This window comes from Scyliorhinus canicula, chromosome 7 (genome assembly GCF_902713615.1).
Source record: "Scyliorhinus canicula chromosome 7, sScyCan1.1, whole genome shotgun sequence".
NCBI lineage: Eukaryota > Metazoa > Chordata > Chondrichthyes > Carcharhiniformes > Scyliorhinidae > Scyliorhinus > Scyliorhinus canicula.
In genome coordinates this window covers 177,679,720-177,696,900 of record NC_052152.1, presented here as the reverse complement: position 1 = coordinate 177,696,900, position 17,181 = coordinate 177,679,720, and the positions used below count along the sequence as shown (strand labels likewise).

The 17,181-nt window shown below is 45.4% G+C and overlaps 1 protein-coding gene across 3 annotated transcripts in view; it reads left to right on the top strand.

The window, feature by feature from the left end:
* Positions 1 to 17,181, top strand: part of LOC119969582 (transcription elongation factor A protein 1-like) — a 70,784-nt gene that overhangs the window by 30,202 nt on the left and 23,401 nt on the right. For all 3 annotated transcript variants that reach the window (XM_038803374.1, XM_038803373.1, XM_038803375.1), the window contains exons 4-5: positions 3,640 to 3,727; positions 6,516 to 6,646. In XM_038803374.1, the coding sequence (XP_038659302.1) occupies positions 3,640 to 3,727; positions 6,516 to 6,646 (219 nt within the window). The remainder of the gene's footprint in view (positions 1 to 3,639; positions 3,728 to 6,515; positions 6,647 to 17,181) is intronic.

The following is a 17,181-nucleotide window of genomic DNA, read 5'->3' as shown; positions in this document are numbered from 1 at the left end:
AATCCTGGATGTTCCTGCTAACCCGCCCGCAAACCTCTTCGTCCGCCAGCAGCCCCACATCCAGTCTCCAGAGTGGACGCTGCCCTCTCTCCTCACTAAGCTGTAGGTCCACCCAGTGCGAGACTGTGATTGCTGAGTATTCTGTCCCCGCCACCTTTGGGATTAATGCCCTGCTCAAGACAAAGAAGTCTATCTCCTCCCCCCCCCCCCCCCCCCCCCCCCCCCCCCCCCCCCCCCCCCATGATCAGGTGGTGTGACTCTTAAGTCCGGGATTTTGCCTAGCATGCGTCTCATAAATTCCACATCATCCCAATTCGGAGCATAGACGTTCACAAACACCACCCGGACCCCCTCCCACTTTCCACTTACCATTATATATCTACCCCCCTTATCTGCCACAATTCTCCCAGCCTCGAATGCCATACCCTTACGGATCAGAATTGCTACCCCCCTGGTCTTCGAATCCAGCCCTGAATGGAACGCCTGGCCTACCCATTCCTTTCTCAATCTCGTGTGATCTGCAAGCTTTAAATGTGTCTCCTGAAGCATTGCTACGTCTGCCATTAACCCTTTTAGATGTGTGAACACGCACGCTCTCTCTCCTCACTTAACCCCCCCCGGCGAATAGCCACCGCCCTTTCTTGGCCAACCTCGAGCCCACGCCCTTCGCTTCCTCGAGCGCCCCCACAGGGAGCCGCCACCCCCAACCCTCAATTGGTACCCCGAAATTGATACCTTCTCTGTCAGCAAAGCAGCATTCTCCCCCCCCCCCCCCCCCCAACCCAACAGCCCCACGTCCCAAAGCCCCCCGCCAAGCACCAGCTGGGCACTTGCTCACCCCCCATGCTGACACTGGCAGCTCCCACCCCTGGCGCCGATCAGACTGTCGCCTCATTGTCCGGATCCTTCTCCCCACGTGAATAAACCAATGAAACTATCTCTCCAGCCCCAGTGAGTAAATAGTAATACGAAACAAAAAATAAACAGAAGACTCTAACATTGCCCCATGAGGAGACACTTGTTGAACCAAGGCTCCAACTTCCCGAAAATTCACACTAAGTACAGGGCCCCCTCCGTATCTCCACCTTGCCAAAAACACTGCACCCTCCAGCCACCACCACAGCCCTTACACACACCCAACATTGTATACAATCTTATATTAGAAACGGTACCGTGTTACCCAGCCACACCGCCGCATTCCACCAAAGCGTAGCTGTCCTTTAATTCGAGTCCAGCTTTTCTTGTTTGACGAATGACCACGCCTCGTCCGGTGTCTCAAAATAGTGATGCCGTTCCTTGTACGTGACCCATAGCCTCACTGGATGTAGCTCCCAAATTTCACGCCCTTGCTGATGAGTGTCGCCTTCACCCGGTTTAATCCAGCATGCTTCTTGGCCAGCTCCACACCCAGGTCCTGGTAGATGTGTATCACGTTGTTCTCCCACCTGCTGCTCCATTCTTTTTTTTGCCCACCGCAAGACAAGTTCCTTGTCCGAGAAGTAATGAAATCTCACCACCATGGTCCTCGGCGGTTCATTCGCCTTGGGCTTCCTTGCGAGGGCTCTGTGCACCCCGTCCAGCTCCAGGGGTCGAAGGAATACCCCCGTCCCTATCAGCGTCACCAGCATCTTGGACACAAATGCTCCCACATCCGACCCCTCCACACCTTCGGGGAGGCCCACAATTCTCACGTTCTGTCTCCTGGACCTGTTTTCTAGGTCCTCCAGCCTCTCCTGCCACTTCTTGTGGAGGTCATCCTGCGCCTCCACCTTAAGGGCCAATACAACCAACTCGTCCTCATGGTCGGATAGCTTTTTCTCCATCTCCTTAATCGCTTTCCCTTGTGTTGCCTGAGTTGGGATCATTTGGTCTATTGATGCCTTCATCGGGGCCAGCATGTCCTTTTTCAGATCAGCAAAACAGCCCCTAAGGAACTCCTGTTGCTCGTGTGCCCGCTGCGCCCATGGACCATGCCATGCCTTGGCGCCCACTCCGCATACTTCTGTCTGCTGGAACTTAAACGCTTCACCCGGCCACTCCTGGTCCAGCTATCCATACAACAGAGAGGGAATCCTTTTGGCAGTGTTCACTTCACCAATCTGCCCCAAAAAGTCCGTGGAAACTCTTGGAAAAAGGTCCGAGAGTCGGTTCCAGATGGGAGCTGCCGAATGCGCGACCTACTCCTCCATGGCCGCCACCGGAGGTCTCTTCACCGCTTCTTCAGTGGCCTCGGGGAGATCTTTTCACAGTTGTTCCTTCTGCTGCTAGAATTCAGCTTTAATAAAGGCCGTCAAGTCAGCTTGAGGCTTTTAAGCTCACCCTTTCCCCACCTGCATGCTGGAAGAGGCTTTTGTCTTTGCTGCAGCTTCAGCCAAATCTTTCACTGTTTCTGCCGGGTCTGGTAACCATCCCTGGGGGAAAGTACTCCTCCAACATTCACCTACGTCTTTTCATCAAAATTCCACCTTGTATTGATTAAAAAAAAAAGCTCTTTTCTGTAACCTTGGGCAGGAGCTGCCTTGTGTGTGACCACTTCATGGTCCACACCGGAAGCCTCTAAATGTTCATTTTCAATGAGTTGAAATAAAAGCAGTTACTTTAAATATTTTGTACTGCTTGCAATGGCTGAAATTTTAGTAGTAAATGTTTAATACCAGGCTATTTTCATATCTTGGCATTTGATCGTCCGAATTAGGTCTAATCATGTGTAATGATTTGACCAAAAAATTTGGAATTGGATGTAGCTAAAATGATTATGAAAATAAGTTGTAAACAATTTTTTTAGCAGGTCACCTATAACTATATTCAAGTGGCTAATTTTCAGCAACTAAAATGGTTATTGCTGTGAAGTGAATATAGCTCAGAAATTAGCAATATTTGGACAGGAATAAGAACATAAGAACTAGGAGCAGGAGTAGGCCATCTGGCCTCTCGAGCCTGCTCCGCCATTCAATGAGATCATGGCTGATCTTTTGTGGACTCAACTCCACTTTCCGACCCGAACACCATAATCCTTAGTTCCTTTATTCTTCAAAAAACTATCTATCTTTACCTTAAAAACATTTAATGAAGGAGCCTCAACTGCTTCACTGGGCAAGGAATTCCATAGATTCACAACCCTTTGGGTGAAGAAGTTCCTCCTAAACTCAGTCCTAAATCTACTTCCCCTTATTTTGAGGCTATGCCCCCTAGTTCTGCTTTCACCCGCCAGTGGAAACAACCTGCCCGCATCTATCCTATCTATTCCCTTCATAATTTTAAATGTTTCGATAAGATCCCCCCATATCCTTCTAAATTCAAACGAGTAATAGTTATACAGTTGGCTGGCAATATACTTAAGTTTTTAATTGGATGCATAGAATTGAGATATGTTTGAAAACAAATCTATTCCCTAGCCTTTCTTCTGTAACACAAATGTACTCCCAAGTTATTTACAGATATTAATCGGAAGAAAATGTCATTTGATTTTTTTTTTGGTTTCAGTAGCCAACTGTTAATTTATATGTGATCAGGACACATCGTGGAAGAAGATTCGACTTTTTAGCACTTTGACCACATGGTTGTGATTTGTAACTATTAAACAGATAGTATGTTCATTTCAAACCACTAGTAATGTTTGTCTCAACTAATGCTTTCCAGATGGCCCAGCAGGAGACAAAGACACAGAAGACAAGAAAGAAGAATGTTCAACTTCCTCCAGGAACAGTTCGGACTTGACAGAGCCAAGGTCATTTAGGAGCTTCTTTTTAACATTAAATTAATTACCTTCCATGATGTCTGCAGTTTCGTTGAAATGGAACGGTTGCTTATCTATCCCCCTCCAACTCCCTGCAAGTAATTTATCTGACTTGCTTATCCCCTATAAACTTAATGTCATCCAGAAATCTGCTGTCCAGTCCTATATCATCCAGTCCTGTTACCTATCAAAGATGTGCAGCCTGATCTATATTGTCACCCAATTAAGCAATGCCTTGATTTTGAAATTCCCATCCTTGTTGTCATGCACTTGCCCATGCCAGTTCTGATATCCTTCAGCCCTACAACCCTCTAATCTGTATTCCTCCAATGCTGGTCTCTTGAACATCCTGGATTTTCATCATTTCACTGCCTTCCACTGTCAAGGTCTTGGGCTTTGAAATGACTTCCTCTAGCATCTCCCTAACTCTTACTGGGCAGCATGGTAGCACAGTGGTTAGCACAGTTGCTTCACAGCTCCAGGGTCCCAGGTTCGACTCCTGGCTTGGATTACTGTCTGTGCGGAATCTGCACATACTCCCCGTGCTTGCGTGGGTTTCCTCCGGGTGCTCTGGTTTCCTCCCACGGTCCAAAGATGTGCAGGTTAGGTGGATTGGCCATGATAAATTGCCCTTAGTGTCCAAGGTTGCCCTTAGTGTTGGGATGGGGTTACAGGGGTAGGGTGGAGGCATGTGTTTATGTAGGATGCTCTTTCCAAGAGCCGGTGCAGACTCAATGGGCAAAATGGCCTCCTTCTGCACTGTAAATTCTATGATACTCCTTTCAGATGTTCCTTAAATCTAAACCAATTTTGTTGACTCTTAATAAGTGCTTTGGTTCTTCTGCAAGAGAAGTTCAGCCTACCCCCGGGAAATGCCTTCAGATAGCCCCAAGTCCGCGACTTTCTCAAAATACAGGTGGGGACATTTCCGTTGTTACCCCCGCAAAGGATACAGGACAGGGTGGTGTCTGGCATCTGGGTAGGAGAGGGGAAGGTGTCGGACATCTACCAAGAACTGCAGGAGGCGGAGGAAGCCTCGGTGGCAGAACTGAAGGGAAAGTGGGAGGAGGAGCTAGACAAGGGCCTGTGGGCTGATGCCCTGGGCAAGGTAAATTCCTCATCATGTGCCAGGCTCAGCTTAATTCAGTTTAAGGTGGTACACTGGGCTCACATGACGACGGTTAGAATGAGCAAGTTCTTTGGGGTGGAGGACAGATGCGCGAGGTGTTTGGGGAGCCCGACGAACCATGTCCACATGTTCTGGGCATGCCCGGCGCTTAAAGAATTCTGGCAGGACTTTGCGAGTACTGTGTCCAGGATGTTGGACACGCGGGTGAAGCTGAGTCCAGCAATAGTGATCTTTGGGGTATCAGAAGATCCGGGAGTGCAGGAAGTGAAAGAGGCCACGGTGTTGGCGTTTGCCTCCCTGGTAGTCCGGAGACAGATCTTGTTAACGTGAAGAGACTCAAAACCCCCGAGTGTGGAGACCTGGGTTAATGACATGGCTGGGTTTCTTAGTCTTGAGAGAATAGTTTGCCTTGAGAGGGTCCTTGCTGGGGTTCTCCCCGCGGTGGCAACCTTTCCGTGACTTTCTAGAGGAGTGGTAAAATGTCAGCAGCAGTCGGGGAGGGGGGAGGAGGTCAGGGGGAAGGTTGGGGGTGGGGGAGGGCATGGGAGGTCGGGAGGAGGGGGTGGTCAGGGGGAGGGGGAGGTTGGAAGGGGGTGGTCAGAGGGAGGGGGATGTTGGGAAGGGGTGTGGTCAGGGGGAGGGGGAAGTTGGGGGGGGTCGGGGGAAGGGGGAGGTTGGGGGGGGTGGTTGATGGGAGGGGAAGGTTGGGGGGGTGGATGGGGGGAGGTTGGGAGGGGGTGGAGGGGGGGTTCAGGTGGGGGAACTGTTTATTTAATGTATATTTTCTTTTTGTATAATGATAACAGCCACCTAGTTTTGTTCAACATTTTTCTTTTATTTTTCTATTATTAGTTATGTAAAAATTCTGTTTGAAAAAAGCTTTAATAAAACAAATTTAAAAAAAAAAAAGTTCTACACAAACTTGGTAAGTGAAGGTGGCAGTGCTGGAGGGATTGGCGGCGGTGGGCAAGTATTGGTGGTGATGGTGCAGGTGTTGATGGCGGCAGAGACATGGTGCGGCCTTGCCTCATTTGCAAGTTTTAAAAAATCCAAATACTAGGTTTTCTTATTCAAAATAATTCTAGTTGTTGAGTCTTGAAAAATTCTGAGATGCAAGGAACATTCAGCCATTGCCTCTTGGTGATGTTGAGCAATGAGACCAAGTAATACATTTTATGTTTAACCCTGAACTAATTTGAGAAAAATAGCTCATTTTAAACTTCAAATTGATGACCTGAAAGTGGTTCACAAGTGGATCTTTTACAGTTAATGCCGTATATTTGGTATTTCACGCCAGTAAATGGAATGACTTTCGACAAGGAAAAAAAAAAGTCGCATTTGTTTTTGATTAGAACAGCAAAGCATTGATAGTTAACTGGAAACTAATCATATCTAAATCACCTAATTTCATGTTCCTCGGTTTCATGTATGTGCTAATGTAAGAGATTCGCTGAATTTGTACCTGCAGTTATCAGAATAATCTGTTTTTATAACTTGTGTAACTAGATATGAAAAAACTTAAGACTTTTGTTTTTGATATTTGCATGGAAAGAGGATGATATCCTATAAATCAGATCAGTACTGACGACATTCTTTGAAGTTGAGCACTTTTATTGCATAAACAATTAATGAAACCGCCATCTGTTGTAGCTCTGGTAAGAGACAAGAACCGAGGACTCCCACTACTCCAAAGATGACCACATTTCCACCAATTCCTGTCACGAGCGATACTGTCCGCAATAAGTGCAGAGAACTGTTGTCGGCTGCTCTCCAAACAGACAGTGAGTGAAACATGCAATAATCACTTATTCTGTTAAATCATCTTCATGACTAAAGCTGTCTGGTTTTCTCTCATTTCAAAATTTTGTCTGCCCTCAAGTATTCCAATAATTGAGGAGGCTCTTCCAAGATCCTGGAAAGGATACAGAAAAAAGATTGTCAAATGATGGAAAAATCCCTCTCAACTTGAGCTTCCAATTTTTTTCCATCAAAAGTTTTTTTTTTTGTTTTTTAAAATGCTACTGACATCTTCCTCTGAACTTTCCTGTCTTAATTATGAATGTAGCTCTCTGTTTCTCAGCGGCTTTGGAACTAAAAGATTGCAGTTCTCAAAATCATTAATTCCCTGAACCTTAAAACCATGAAACTACTTTCCTCCCCAACTTTTCCTTTTCTTCAGGCTAAGTATCAGTTTGGCTCAGCGTTAACACACTCAGTTAAATCAGGTTATGAATTTACCCCAGTCCAAAGACTGAGTACATTGCCATACCCAATAAAGGCATGTCATATTCATAACTTTTCATATTGTAAACTTTTAACTTTACTCAGTCTACAATATTTTGAAACTGATCTTTCTTTTAAAATGGTCAATATATTCTGCAGAAGATGGCTGCCAGGGGTCAGATGCCCTGATCTGTGTATTCAAGAACTGATTCACGGACTTGCTTTTTCTTCAAGACCGACAAACATGTATTCCAAATTAAAATAAAAACAGAAATGCTGGAAAATCTCTGGTCTGGCAGCATCTGTGAAGAAAGAAACAGAGTTAATGTTTCAAATACTTGTGATAAACTGCTTATCACTGTGCATTATCACTGTGCATTATCACTGTGCATTTGCGCGACCTATCAGTGGTGTCATTCCTGTTCCTCTATGCCAGGAGGATGTAATTAAAGCCCAACTGGTTTGCGTAGACAGACTCCATTACAATTTTGGATGTAGGAATTTATAATGGCAGAGGTTAGTCGTGTACTAGCAGATGCAGAATTTGGACTATACTATAAAAATGTTCGCTCATGGCATTGCACAAATGGAGTAAAGGCCAAATGTTATTTTCAGGTGAAGCATGACTACAGAGTGGATGATAATTGGATCTGGTATTCGGACATAACTTAGTTCCATTTTGAGGTCTTTTTGACCCTCATGGAGACCAACAAACCAAAAGGATCAAATTTACTGAACAATTCCAATGAGAAAACTAGTGGACAAGATTTCACTTTTAAACTTTAAAAGTCTCTCTGGGTGAAGTAATTTCTCTTCACCTCAGTCCTAAGAGGTTTACCCTTTATCCTCAAACTATGACCCCTTGTTCTGGACTCCCCACCATCGGGAACATTCTTCTGAATCTACCCTGTCTAATCCTGTTAAAATTTTATAAGTTGATTTGAGATCACTTCACCCCCCCCCACTCTTCTAAACTCCAATGAATATAATCCTAACCGATTTAGTTTCTCCTTGTATGACAGCCCCACCATCTCAGAAATCAGCTTGGTAAACATTTGCTGCACTCCCTCCATAGCAAGAACATCCTTCCTCCGATAAGGGTACCAAAACTGCACACAATACTCCAGGTATGGTCTCACCAATGACCTATAATGTTGTAGCAAAGCATTCCTTTTCCTATACTCAAATCCCATCACTATTAAGGCCAACGAACCATTTGCCTGCTGTACCTGCGCGCTTATCAGCGACTGATGCACAAGGGCACCAAGGTCTCGCTGAGTATCCACTTCTCTCAATTTAAACCTATTCAAATAATAATCTGCCTTCCTATTTTTACGTTCACAGTGGATAAACTCGCATTTATCTACGTTGTACTGCATATGCCCACTCACCCTGTGCAAATCCAGCTAAAGAATCCCTGCATCTTCCTCACAGTTCACCCTCCCACCCAACTTTGTTGCAAATTTTGGAAATACTACATTTAATTCCCTCGTCCAAATCATTAATATATAATGTGAATATTTGAGGTCCTAGCACAGATCCCTGAGGTACCCCACTCATCACTGCCTGCCAAGATCCATTTATTCCAACTTTTTTCTTACTGTCTACTAACCAGCTCTCTTTCCATCTCAAGACACTACCTGTAATCCCATGCGGTTTAACTTTACATAGTAATCTGCTATGTGAGACCTTGTCGAAAGCCTTCTTAAAGTCTAAATATAACGCATCCACCGGGTCACCCTGGTCAACTCTTAGTAGTTACACTTTCAAAGAATTCCAATAGATTTGTCAAGCATGATTTCCCTTTCATCCAGGTAAACTGCCAGTCACTGTAGTCATTAGAGGATGTTCTTCATAACTCTCTGGAAAATAGCGCAAGCTGATGGCAACCCTGAATGCCAGCCTTGTATATTCTTGGAAGCCTCTGTGGGTATTAATGGTGACAAATTTTCTGGATAGTGTCTTTAGCTCCATTTGCAGGTGTGCTTGACACATGTCGAGTTTAGGAACAGTGCCCTCCAGCCAGCTTGCGTAGAGATCCTCTATCTTTTCGAATGCATTGGGTATCTGTCCAAATTAGAGGCCACTGTTGGCTTGTAATCCTCACATAGGCAGACTGTTTTATTTGGTTTCCGTACCAGGACTACAGGTGCTGCCCAACCTGCAGATTGTACCGGCTGGATGATTCTTAGGCTTTCCAAGCGGATGAGCTTATCCTCTATCTTTTGTCAGCATTGCGCAGGGCACTTGGCAGGCCCTAAAGCACTTTGGTTGGGCCTCAGGGTGTATGTAAACCTTGGCCTCTGCACCATTGATCTTACCCAGGCCCTCCTGGAAAACCTCCGGGTACTTCCCCAGGACTTTGTATAATCCCCCAGTCCCCATCCTGAAAATCCGCTGCCAGTTCAAACAAAGCCTCTGCAGCTAATCACGGTCTATCAGACTCTGGCCGAGGCCCTGCACTATTATTCAGGACAACCTGATGGACTGCTGTTCGTAGGCAACTGGGGTCATTGTTGTACATGCAATAGCAAGTGGTACCACTGTGTACATTGTTGACCTCACCTCCGTGTCCGTCAAGTTCAAATGTGGATTCACGTCCTGATCTTTTCGAATGCCTGCCATCCTATCATGGAGACTGCAGCCCGTGTCCAGTTCCATTATGAGTGGGTGACCATTAACCTAGATGGTAACTCTGAGGGAAACCCATGGTGTGGCAATGCAATTCATTACCTTTTTTTCGGTGAAGGCCCTGGCTCTAGGTGGGCGCATCCCTTGACCAGGGCGACCCACTTGTTGGCTATCCTGGTGTTGCTCGTTCCTGCGGATTCTCCATCGTCACAGACTTTATCAGCAAATGTGTAGACTACGGCATGCCAAAGAAAGTAGTACGTATGTTCTCCAACTCTGAATCTATGGGTTGATTGCCGCCCTACTGAAGACCAGATCTGAGGCGTTCAAGTCAGGCGACCCTGACCTATGCAAGAAATCCAGGTACGGCCTCTGCAAAGTCATCCGGGATGACAATATCAAACCAAGCTAGAGTCACAGACTAGTATTACAGATTCTCGTTGGTTATGGCAAGGCTTAAACAACATAACGAGCCACATATCAGCGCCGAGCAGAATCTCTGGCAGCAGCACACCCCTACCTGATGAACTCAATGCATTCTATGTTCGGTTCGAGCAGGAAACCATCAAAGTGTTGTCGACTGCCCTCACAACCCTGGGCACAGCCATCCCCACCATCGCAGCTTCCAAAGTCGGGTCAGCCTTCCTGAAAAAGAACCCCGGAAGGCGACGAGTCCGGATGGGGTCCCTGGTCGTGCAGGATCGTGGGATCCTGCATGGACCAACTGGTGGATGTGTTCACCACATCATCTTCAACCTCTCTCTTCTTCGTTCCGAGGTCCCCATCTGCTCCAAGAAGACCACCATCATATCGGTGCCAAAGAAGAACCAGGCAACGTGCCTCAATGACTATCGTCCCATGGCCTTGACATCGATCGTAATTAAGTGCTTCGAGAGGTTGGTCATGAGGCCCATGAACTCCATACTCCCAGAATACCTGGATCCACTGTAATTTGCATTTGCTGCAACCGGTCCAAAGCAGACGCCATCTCCCTGGCCCTACAATCATCCCCTGGAACATCTCGACAACAAGGACTCCTACATCAGACTCCTGTTTATTGACTACAGCTCCACCTTCAGCACCATAATCTCATTCAACCTTATACCAAAGCTCCAAAACCTAGAACTTGTATCCTTGACTTCCTGACCCATAGACCACAATCAGTAAGAATAAACCACAACACCACCTGTTATCGTGGCCCCGCAAGGCTGCGTACTTAGCCCCCTACTATACTCCCTATACACACATGACTCCATGGCAAAATTTGGTTCCAACTCCATCTCCGTGTTTGCTGACGACACGACCCGTAGTGGATCATATCTCGAGCAGCGATGAGGGAGATAGAGGACCTGGTGGAGTGGTGTAACGACAACAATCTCTCCCTTAATGTCAGCAAAACTAAAGAGCTGGTCATTGACTTCAGGAAGCAAAGCATTGTATACACCCCTGTCTGCATCAATGGGACCGAGGTGGAGATGGTTGGCAGCTTCAAATTCCTAGGTGTGCACATCACCAAAAATCTGTCCTGGTCCACCCACCTCGACGCTACCATCAAGAAAGCACAACAGCGCCTATACTTCCTCGGGAAGCAAAGGAAATTTGGTATGTCCACATTGACTCTTGCCAACTTTAACAGGTGCACCATAGAAAGCATCCTATCTGGCTGCATTACAGCCTGGTAACTGCTCAGCCCAGGACAAGAAGAAACTTCATCGTGAATGCTGCCCAGTCAGTCACATGAACCTGAGTCCCATCCATTGACTCTCTACACCTCCCGCTGTCTTGGGAAAGCGAGCAGCATAATCAACCCTTCCCATCCGGCTTACTCACTCTTCCAACTTCTTCCATTGGACGGGAGATACAAACGTTGGAGAACACGCACCAACAGTTTCAAAAACCGCTTCTTCCCTGCTGTCCACTTCTTCCCTGCTGTTACCAGACTCTTGACTGACCCTCTTGTGGACTGATAGACTTATGGACTGATCTGATCTCTTCACACACCACCTCTTCCAAGTAGTACAACACTCTTCTATGCTTCACTCGATGCCTGTGTCTATATAATTACATTGTGTATTTTATGTTTGCCCTATGTATTTTATTTTCATGTACGGAATAATCTGTTTGAGCAGCACGCAGAACAATACTTTTCACTGTACCTCGGTACACGTGACAATAATCTAATTCTCTGGCCGCATCTCTCCTCGGTGGTTCAGGGGAGATGTCTTGCCTGGCTGCAGCTGCCCTCTGCCAACGGACCTGGCCCCGACAGTGTTCGGGCACAGGCTGGGTTACAGAGATTTTGTTCTTGGAGGTGCCGCTCATTTGAATTGGGGGGAGTGGGGGTGTATACAATGCTTTGCTTCCTGAAGTCAATGACAGATTTTTGGTGATTATACTACCCTGGGGCTTTCTTGGCAATATTAAATAGGTATCTTTGGACAATGACCAGCAGCTTTAGTGGTTCGTTACGAGCATCACCAATTCATCAAACAAGAGTCTGAGGCCGTAGGGTAGTTTAGGTTCTTTATGACGCTGAAAGTGGGGGCCTCAGGCAGTCAAAAAATCACCTTCTGGCAGTCTTCCGCAGTAATGGCATTTGCTCTGAAACATAGCACTTAGCTCTGCATACTGAGCCGTCTTCCACACTGTCTCGTCAAAAGCATAGAGTCCACTTAAGCGGCATTTTTGAAGCAGTCCTAACCATGCTCCTGTGTTGAGATATAGCTGTGGTTGGAGTATCCAGTGTCACCTGTAGTTCCGTTTTATCCTTGTTGCCAATATTGCCAGTGAGAAGCCCCGAAGAGGCAAGTCCGAAGTAGTTTATTTCCTATGCCGTTAGGTAATGCAACAACAAAGCAATACTCAAGTCCCAGCTGGGAACATCCTGAGATGCTGGCTCCCTCTTGGGCTGGCTTTAATCTCTGGGGAATTAATGAGCCCCGCTTTTGGGCCTCCACCCCTCCGCTGGGGAGCTCATATTCCACGTTCCCCAAGGGAAAATCAATTGAGTTTTTCTTGTGGAGGTTATAACAGATGGTAAATTGACTGGTCAATAATTCCCTGGACATATTCTGTTCCGCCTCTTAAATGTGGTTAATACATTGGCTATCAACCAGTCATTTGCTCTTCACCTTTTTTAATGACTAATTAATACATTGTAGTAGTATTAGCTCTCCTATCTCTTCCTAGATTCTTTTAAAATACACGGATGCAATCCAGTTCTCCATTTGTTTAATATACCCCTTTTTAATATTAAGTTTGCTTATTTCACTGGATAAAAGCAAATTACTGCGGAGACAGGAATCTGAAACGAAAGAGAAAATGCTGGAAAATCTCAGCAAGTCTGGCAACATCTGTAGAGAGAGAAAAGAGCTAACGTCTCGAGTCTGATGACTCTGTCAAAAGCTCACTGTCAATGCTTTTGACAAAGAGTCATTGGACTTGAAACGTTAGCTCTTTTCCCTCCCTACAAATGCTGCCAGACCTGCTGAGATTTTCCAGCATTTTCTCTTTTGTTGCTTATTTCACTACCCATCTCATCTTTAAAACATTGTGTCTACCTGTTCTATCTCCCTGATAAGTAATTACTTTGCTTTGGTATTTAATATTTCTGCCATCTCACTATCATTACCTGTGGTATTCTGCTTTATCTAATGGTCGTATTCACAGCACCGCCTTTTTTAAAATTGCTTTATGACCCCGGTTAATTAAATTTTTTAGCTGCTCTTTTTAAAATGTTCTTTTTACCTCTTCATATTCTCTCTTACCAAGAACTCTGATGCCTATTGTTGCTCGTTATGCTCTCCTTAATTTGCTCTGGTTTAATTATGCTAGCTCAAGAGTCGCCAGGCATCTTTTCGATACCGCCACAAGGTTCAAAACCGAATATTGATTAAAGACTCAATACACCAGTTAGTAAGTTTGAAATCAATGCACATTTATTTACACACACAGTCAATTATACTCATGCACAAACTCTACACACTAAACTACAACTACTACTAAAAGCCTATACTTAGCTTCGGGTGCTCACTCAGTCAGAGGAACAATGGCCGTTGTCCGGTTCTGAGGCTGCTGGCATCGACCTTGTATAGAATAGTAGCTAGGAGCGCCTATCTCGTAGCGTGCGTTGACTTTAGACTTACTTGTCTGGTGCTTGGTGGGTCTCTCGTCGCTGAGAGCCAAGGCCAAGATGAAGGTGAAGAAGAAGAGAGCGATCTGTCTTGGGGGCTCCTTTTTATACCCCAAAGGGGCTTCGCGCCCTTTTGGGCGGTCCTTGAACTTGGCCCCAATTAATTGGACCACGTCCTAATCATCTGTATTGATTTTCTCCAATAAAGGGGTGGTTGCTTGATCGCTGGGTGGGCCCTAGGTGACTGTTGGCCTGCCTTTGTTTTAGTCTCCACTGGCGCCGGTGAGTCTGCTCTGGTATTGGTTGCTTAAATGTTTCTCTTTTGTCCCTGGAGATAGCTCATTACTATGCTAATGGCTTGTAGTATCGGTTTTGTCTGGGAGCTGCAAACTCCAATCCACAGGCAAACCTTGCACCTGCTTGTTTTCTTAGCATTGTCCAATTTTCCCTTTACTCTTTGCAAGTGTCCATTTTGAAATCGGGGGAGTGGCGTACTTGATGTATGCCTCTTCCTAACCCTTATATTGTTATTCTTCCATTGAGTCCCACTTGTGATTTGTTTGCTCTCTCTTTTTAATGGAATATATTTTGCCTCCACCCATTTTAAATGTTTTCCTTTATTCTACATTGTTATTTGCCAATATAGTTGCCCGGTTTATTTCCAAATTCTATTCTCAGCACTAAAAATCAATTTTTCTCTGAACTATTAATTTGATTTTCGTCCATGTATGTCCTCTGTCATCATCATAAAGCATACTATATTATGGTTACTATAATGCCACTATTGTCAAGAAAATGTTCCCCTACATATTATTTACTAAGTGTAAGGCGGAAATGTTGCTATGTTATTCAACTTCATTTTAATACTTCTAGGGTTATAGTTTTCAGATGACACTAAGCTGAGCTGTAAAGCAAAAAGTGCAGAGGATACTGGAAGTCTGCAGAGGGTTTGGATAATTTAAGTGAATGGGCTAGGGTCTGGCAGATGGAATACAATGTTGACAAATGTGAGGTTATCCATTTTGGTAGGAATAATAGCAAAAGGGATTATTTCAATGATAAAATATTAAAACAAGCTGCTGTGCAGAGGGACCTGGGTGTCCTAGTGCATGAGTTGCAAAAAGTTGGTTTACAGGTACAACAGATGATTAAGAAGACAAATGGAGTTTTGTCCTTCATTGCTAGAGGGATGGGGTTTAAGACTAGGGAGGTTATGCTGCAACTGTATAAGGTGTTAGTGAGGCCACACCTGGAGTATGGTGTTCCGTTTTGGTCTCCTTACCTGAGAAAGGACATACTGGTGCTGGAGGGTGTGTAGAGGAGATTCACTAGGTTAATCCCAGAGTTGAGGGGGTTGGATTACGAGGAGAGGTTGAGTAGACTGGGACTGTACTCGTTGGAATTTAGAAGGATGCAGGAGGATGTTATAGAAACATAAAATTATGAAGGGAATAGATAGGATAAATCCGGGGAGGTTGTTTCCACTGGCGGGTGAAAGCAGCACTAGGGGGCATAGCCTTAAAATAAGGGGAAGTAGATTTAGAACTGAGTTTAGGATGAACTTCACCCAAAGGGTTGTGAATTTATGGAATTCCCTGCCCTGTGAAGCAGTTGAGGCTCCTTCATGAAATGCTTTCACGATAAAGATAGATAGTTTTTTGAGGAATAAAGGGTTATGGTGTTCGGGTGGGAGGGCGAAAGTGGAGCTGAGTCCACAAAAGATCAGCCACAATCTCGTTGAATGGTGGAGCAGGCTCTAAGGGCCAGATGGCCTACTCCTGCTCCTCATTCTTATGTTCTTATATCAATAAACATATTCTACCTGAATATTGGATTTTTCAAGTTGTGCTGATATTGGAATAGTCCAACGCAAAAGGAGAGCATTTGGCCAACGGGTCTGAGTGCCCTTTTAAGAGCAGTCCAGTTAGTCCCCATCCTGAGCTCTTTCCCCATATCCCTGCAATTCTTTATTCTTCATTCTTCAAGTGTTTACCCAATTCACTTTGGAAAGCATCTATTGAATCTGTTTCCGTGACCTTATCAAGACGTGTATTCCATATCCTAACCAGTACTCGCCTGTAAGGAGATGCTGTATGTATTTGCAATGTGTGTTCTGGGAGTTGATCAGTAAGAACCAAAACTCTGAACAGTGGGCGCGGAGAGCCAAATCGGCCCCAAGGTTTGAGGAACAGTGCTAGAATGGACTTCCTGACCAAAGTTGCCATTTGCCGATCGACCAGCAGGACAATATGAAAGGATATTAAAGTGCAATGTCCTCGAGCAATGGATGGTATCTGGACAAACTCGAGCAGCTGAGAATTAAGTGTTAAGAATGAAGACCTGGGAAGGTGAGGGTATGGAGGTTGGGGGGTGAGATATGAGGTAGTGCGCTCAATGAATGTAGAATGGAAGAAAGAGTGGTGACTTCCAGAGACACCATCCAGATAAAACAATGAGAATGAGGAGAATATAAAATGTTTAAATATATGTTCAATACATTAGTATAAAATTTAAAAGTTTGAAAATAAAAGTATTTGGGAAAATTCAACTTTTGAAAATGGATGTTGGCAGAGCTCTGTGCATGTTATCAGTGTGACAGTTCGAGGCTGGCTATTCCTGAAGGCCCGCCTTCTCAATCTTGCTCCTCGCCTGAGGTCTGGTGATCCTCAGGTTAAATCAACACCAGTCAGCTCTCCTTGTCAAAGGGGAAAGCGACCTATGGTTATCTGGAACTATGGCAACTATACCTTGCCTTTTGCAGGCGAAGATATAAAATGTGGGCATAGGAAATTATAATGGGAGAAAGTTGGGGGGGAAAAAAGTGACGGGTAAGTTTTTTTTTTAGATGTCATTGAGATTGTCAAACAGAAATGAATAAAACCAACTTTGTGTGGCACCCACTCCAGATTAGTTAGTTGCTTGCTTAATGTAAAAGTGAGTCAGTTTCCCATGGATTTCCACCACTGCTGAAATGATACCAGTATTGAATTCTAGGCACAAACCATAGGCTGAAATCTCTCCGATTCTGGGGCTATGTCCCCATGCTGGCGTGGAATCGGCACACCAGAAGTGGCGTAAAACGGCCACTGATTCCCCATTTTGCTGGGGGCTAGCATTCCGGCAGCGTAGAGAACCTGGCTCCAGCTGCCGATACGGCCCAAGAGAATTGCCGGGTCCGTGGCTGTGCACGGCGCCGTAATACATGGCGGAGGCCGCTCGCGGACCTGGCCCATGAAATAGTGCCCCCCCCACCCGCACATCAGCCCTCCACCAACTGTGACGGCGCTGGACTGAGTCTGCAGCAGTCATGCCGAGTTCCCGATGGATGAG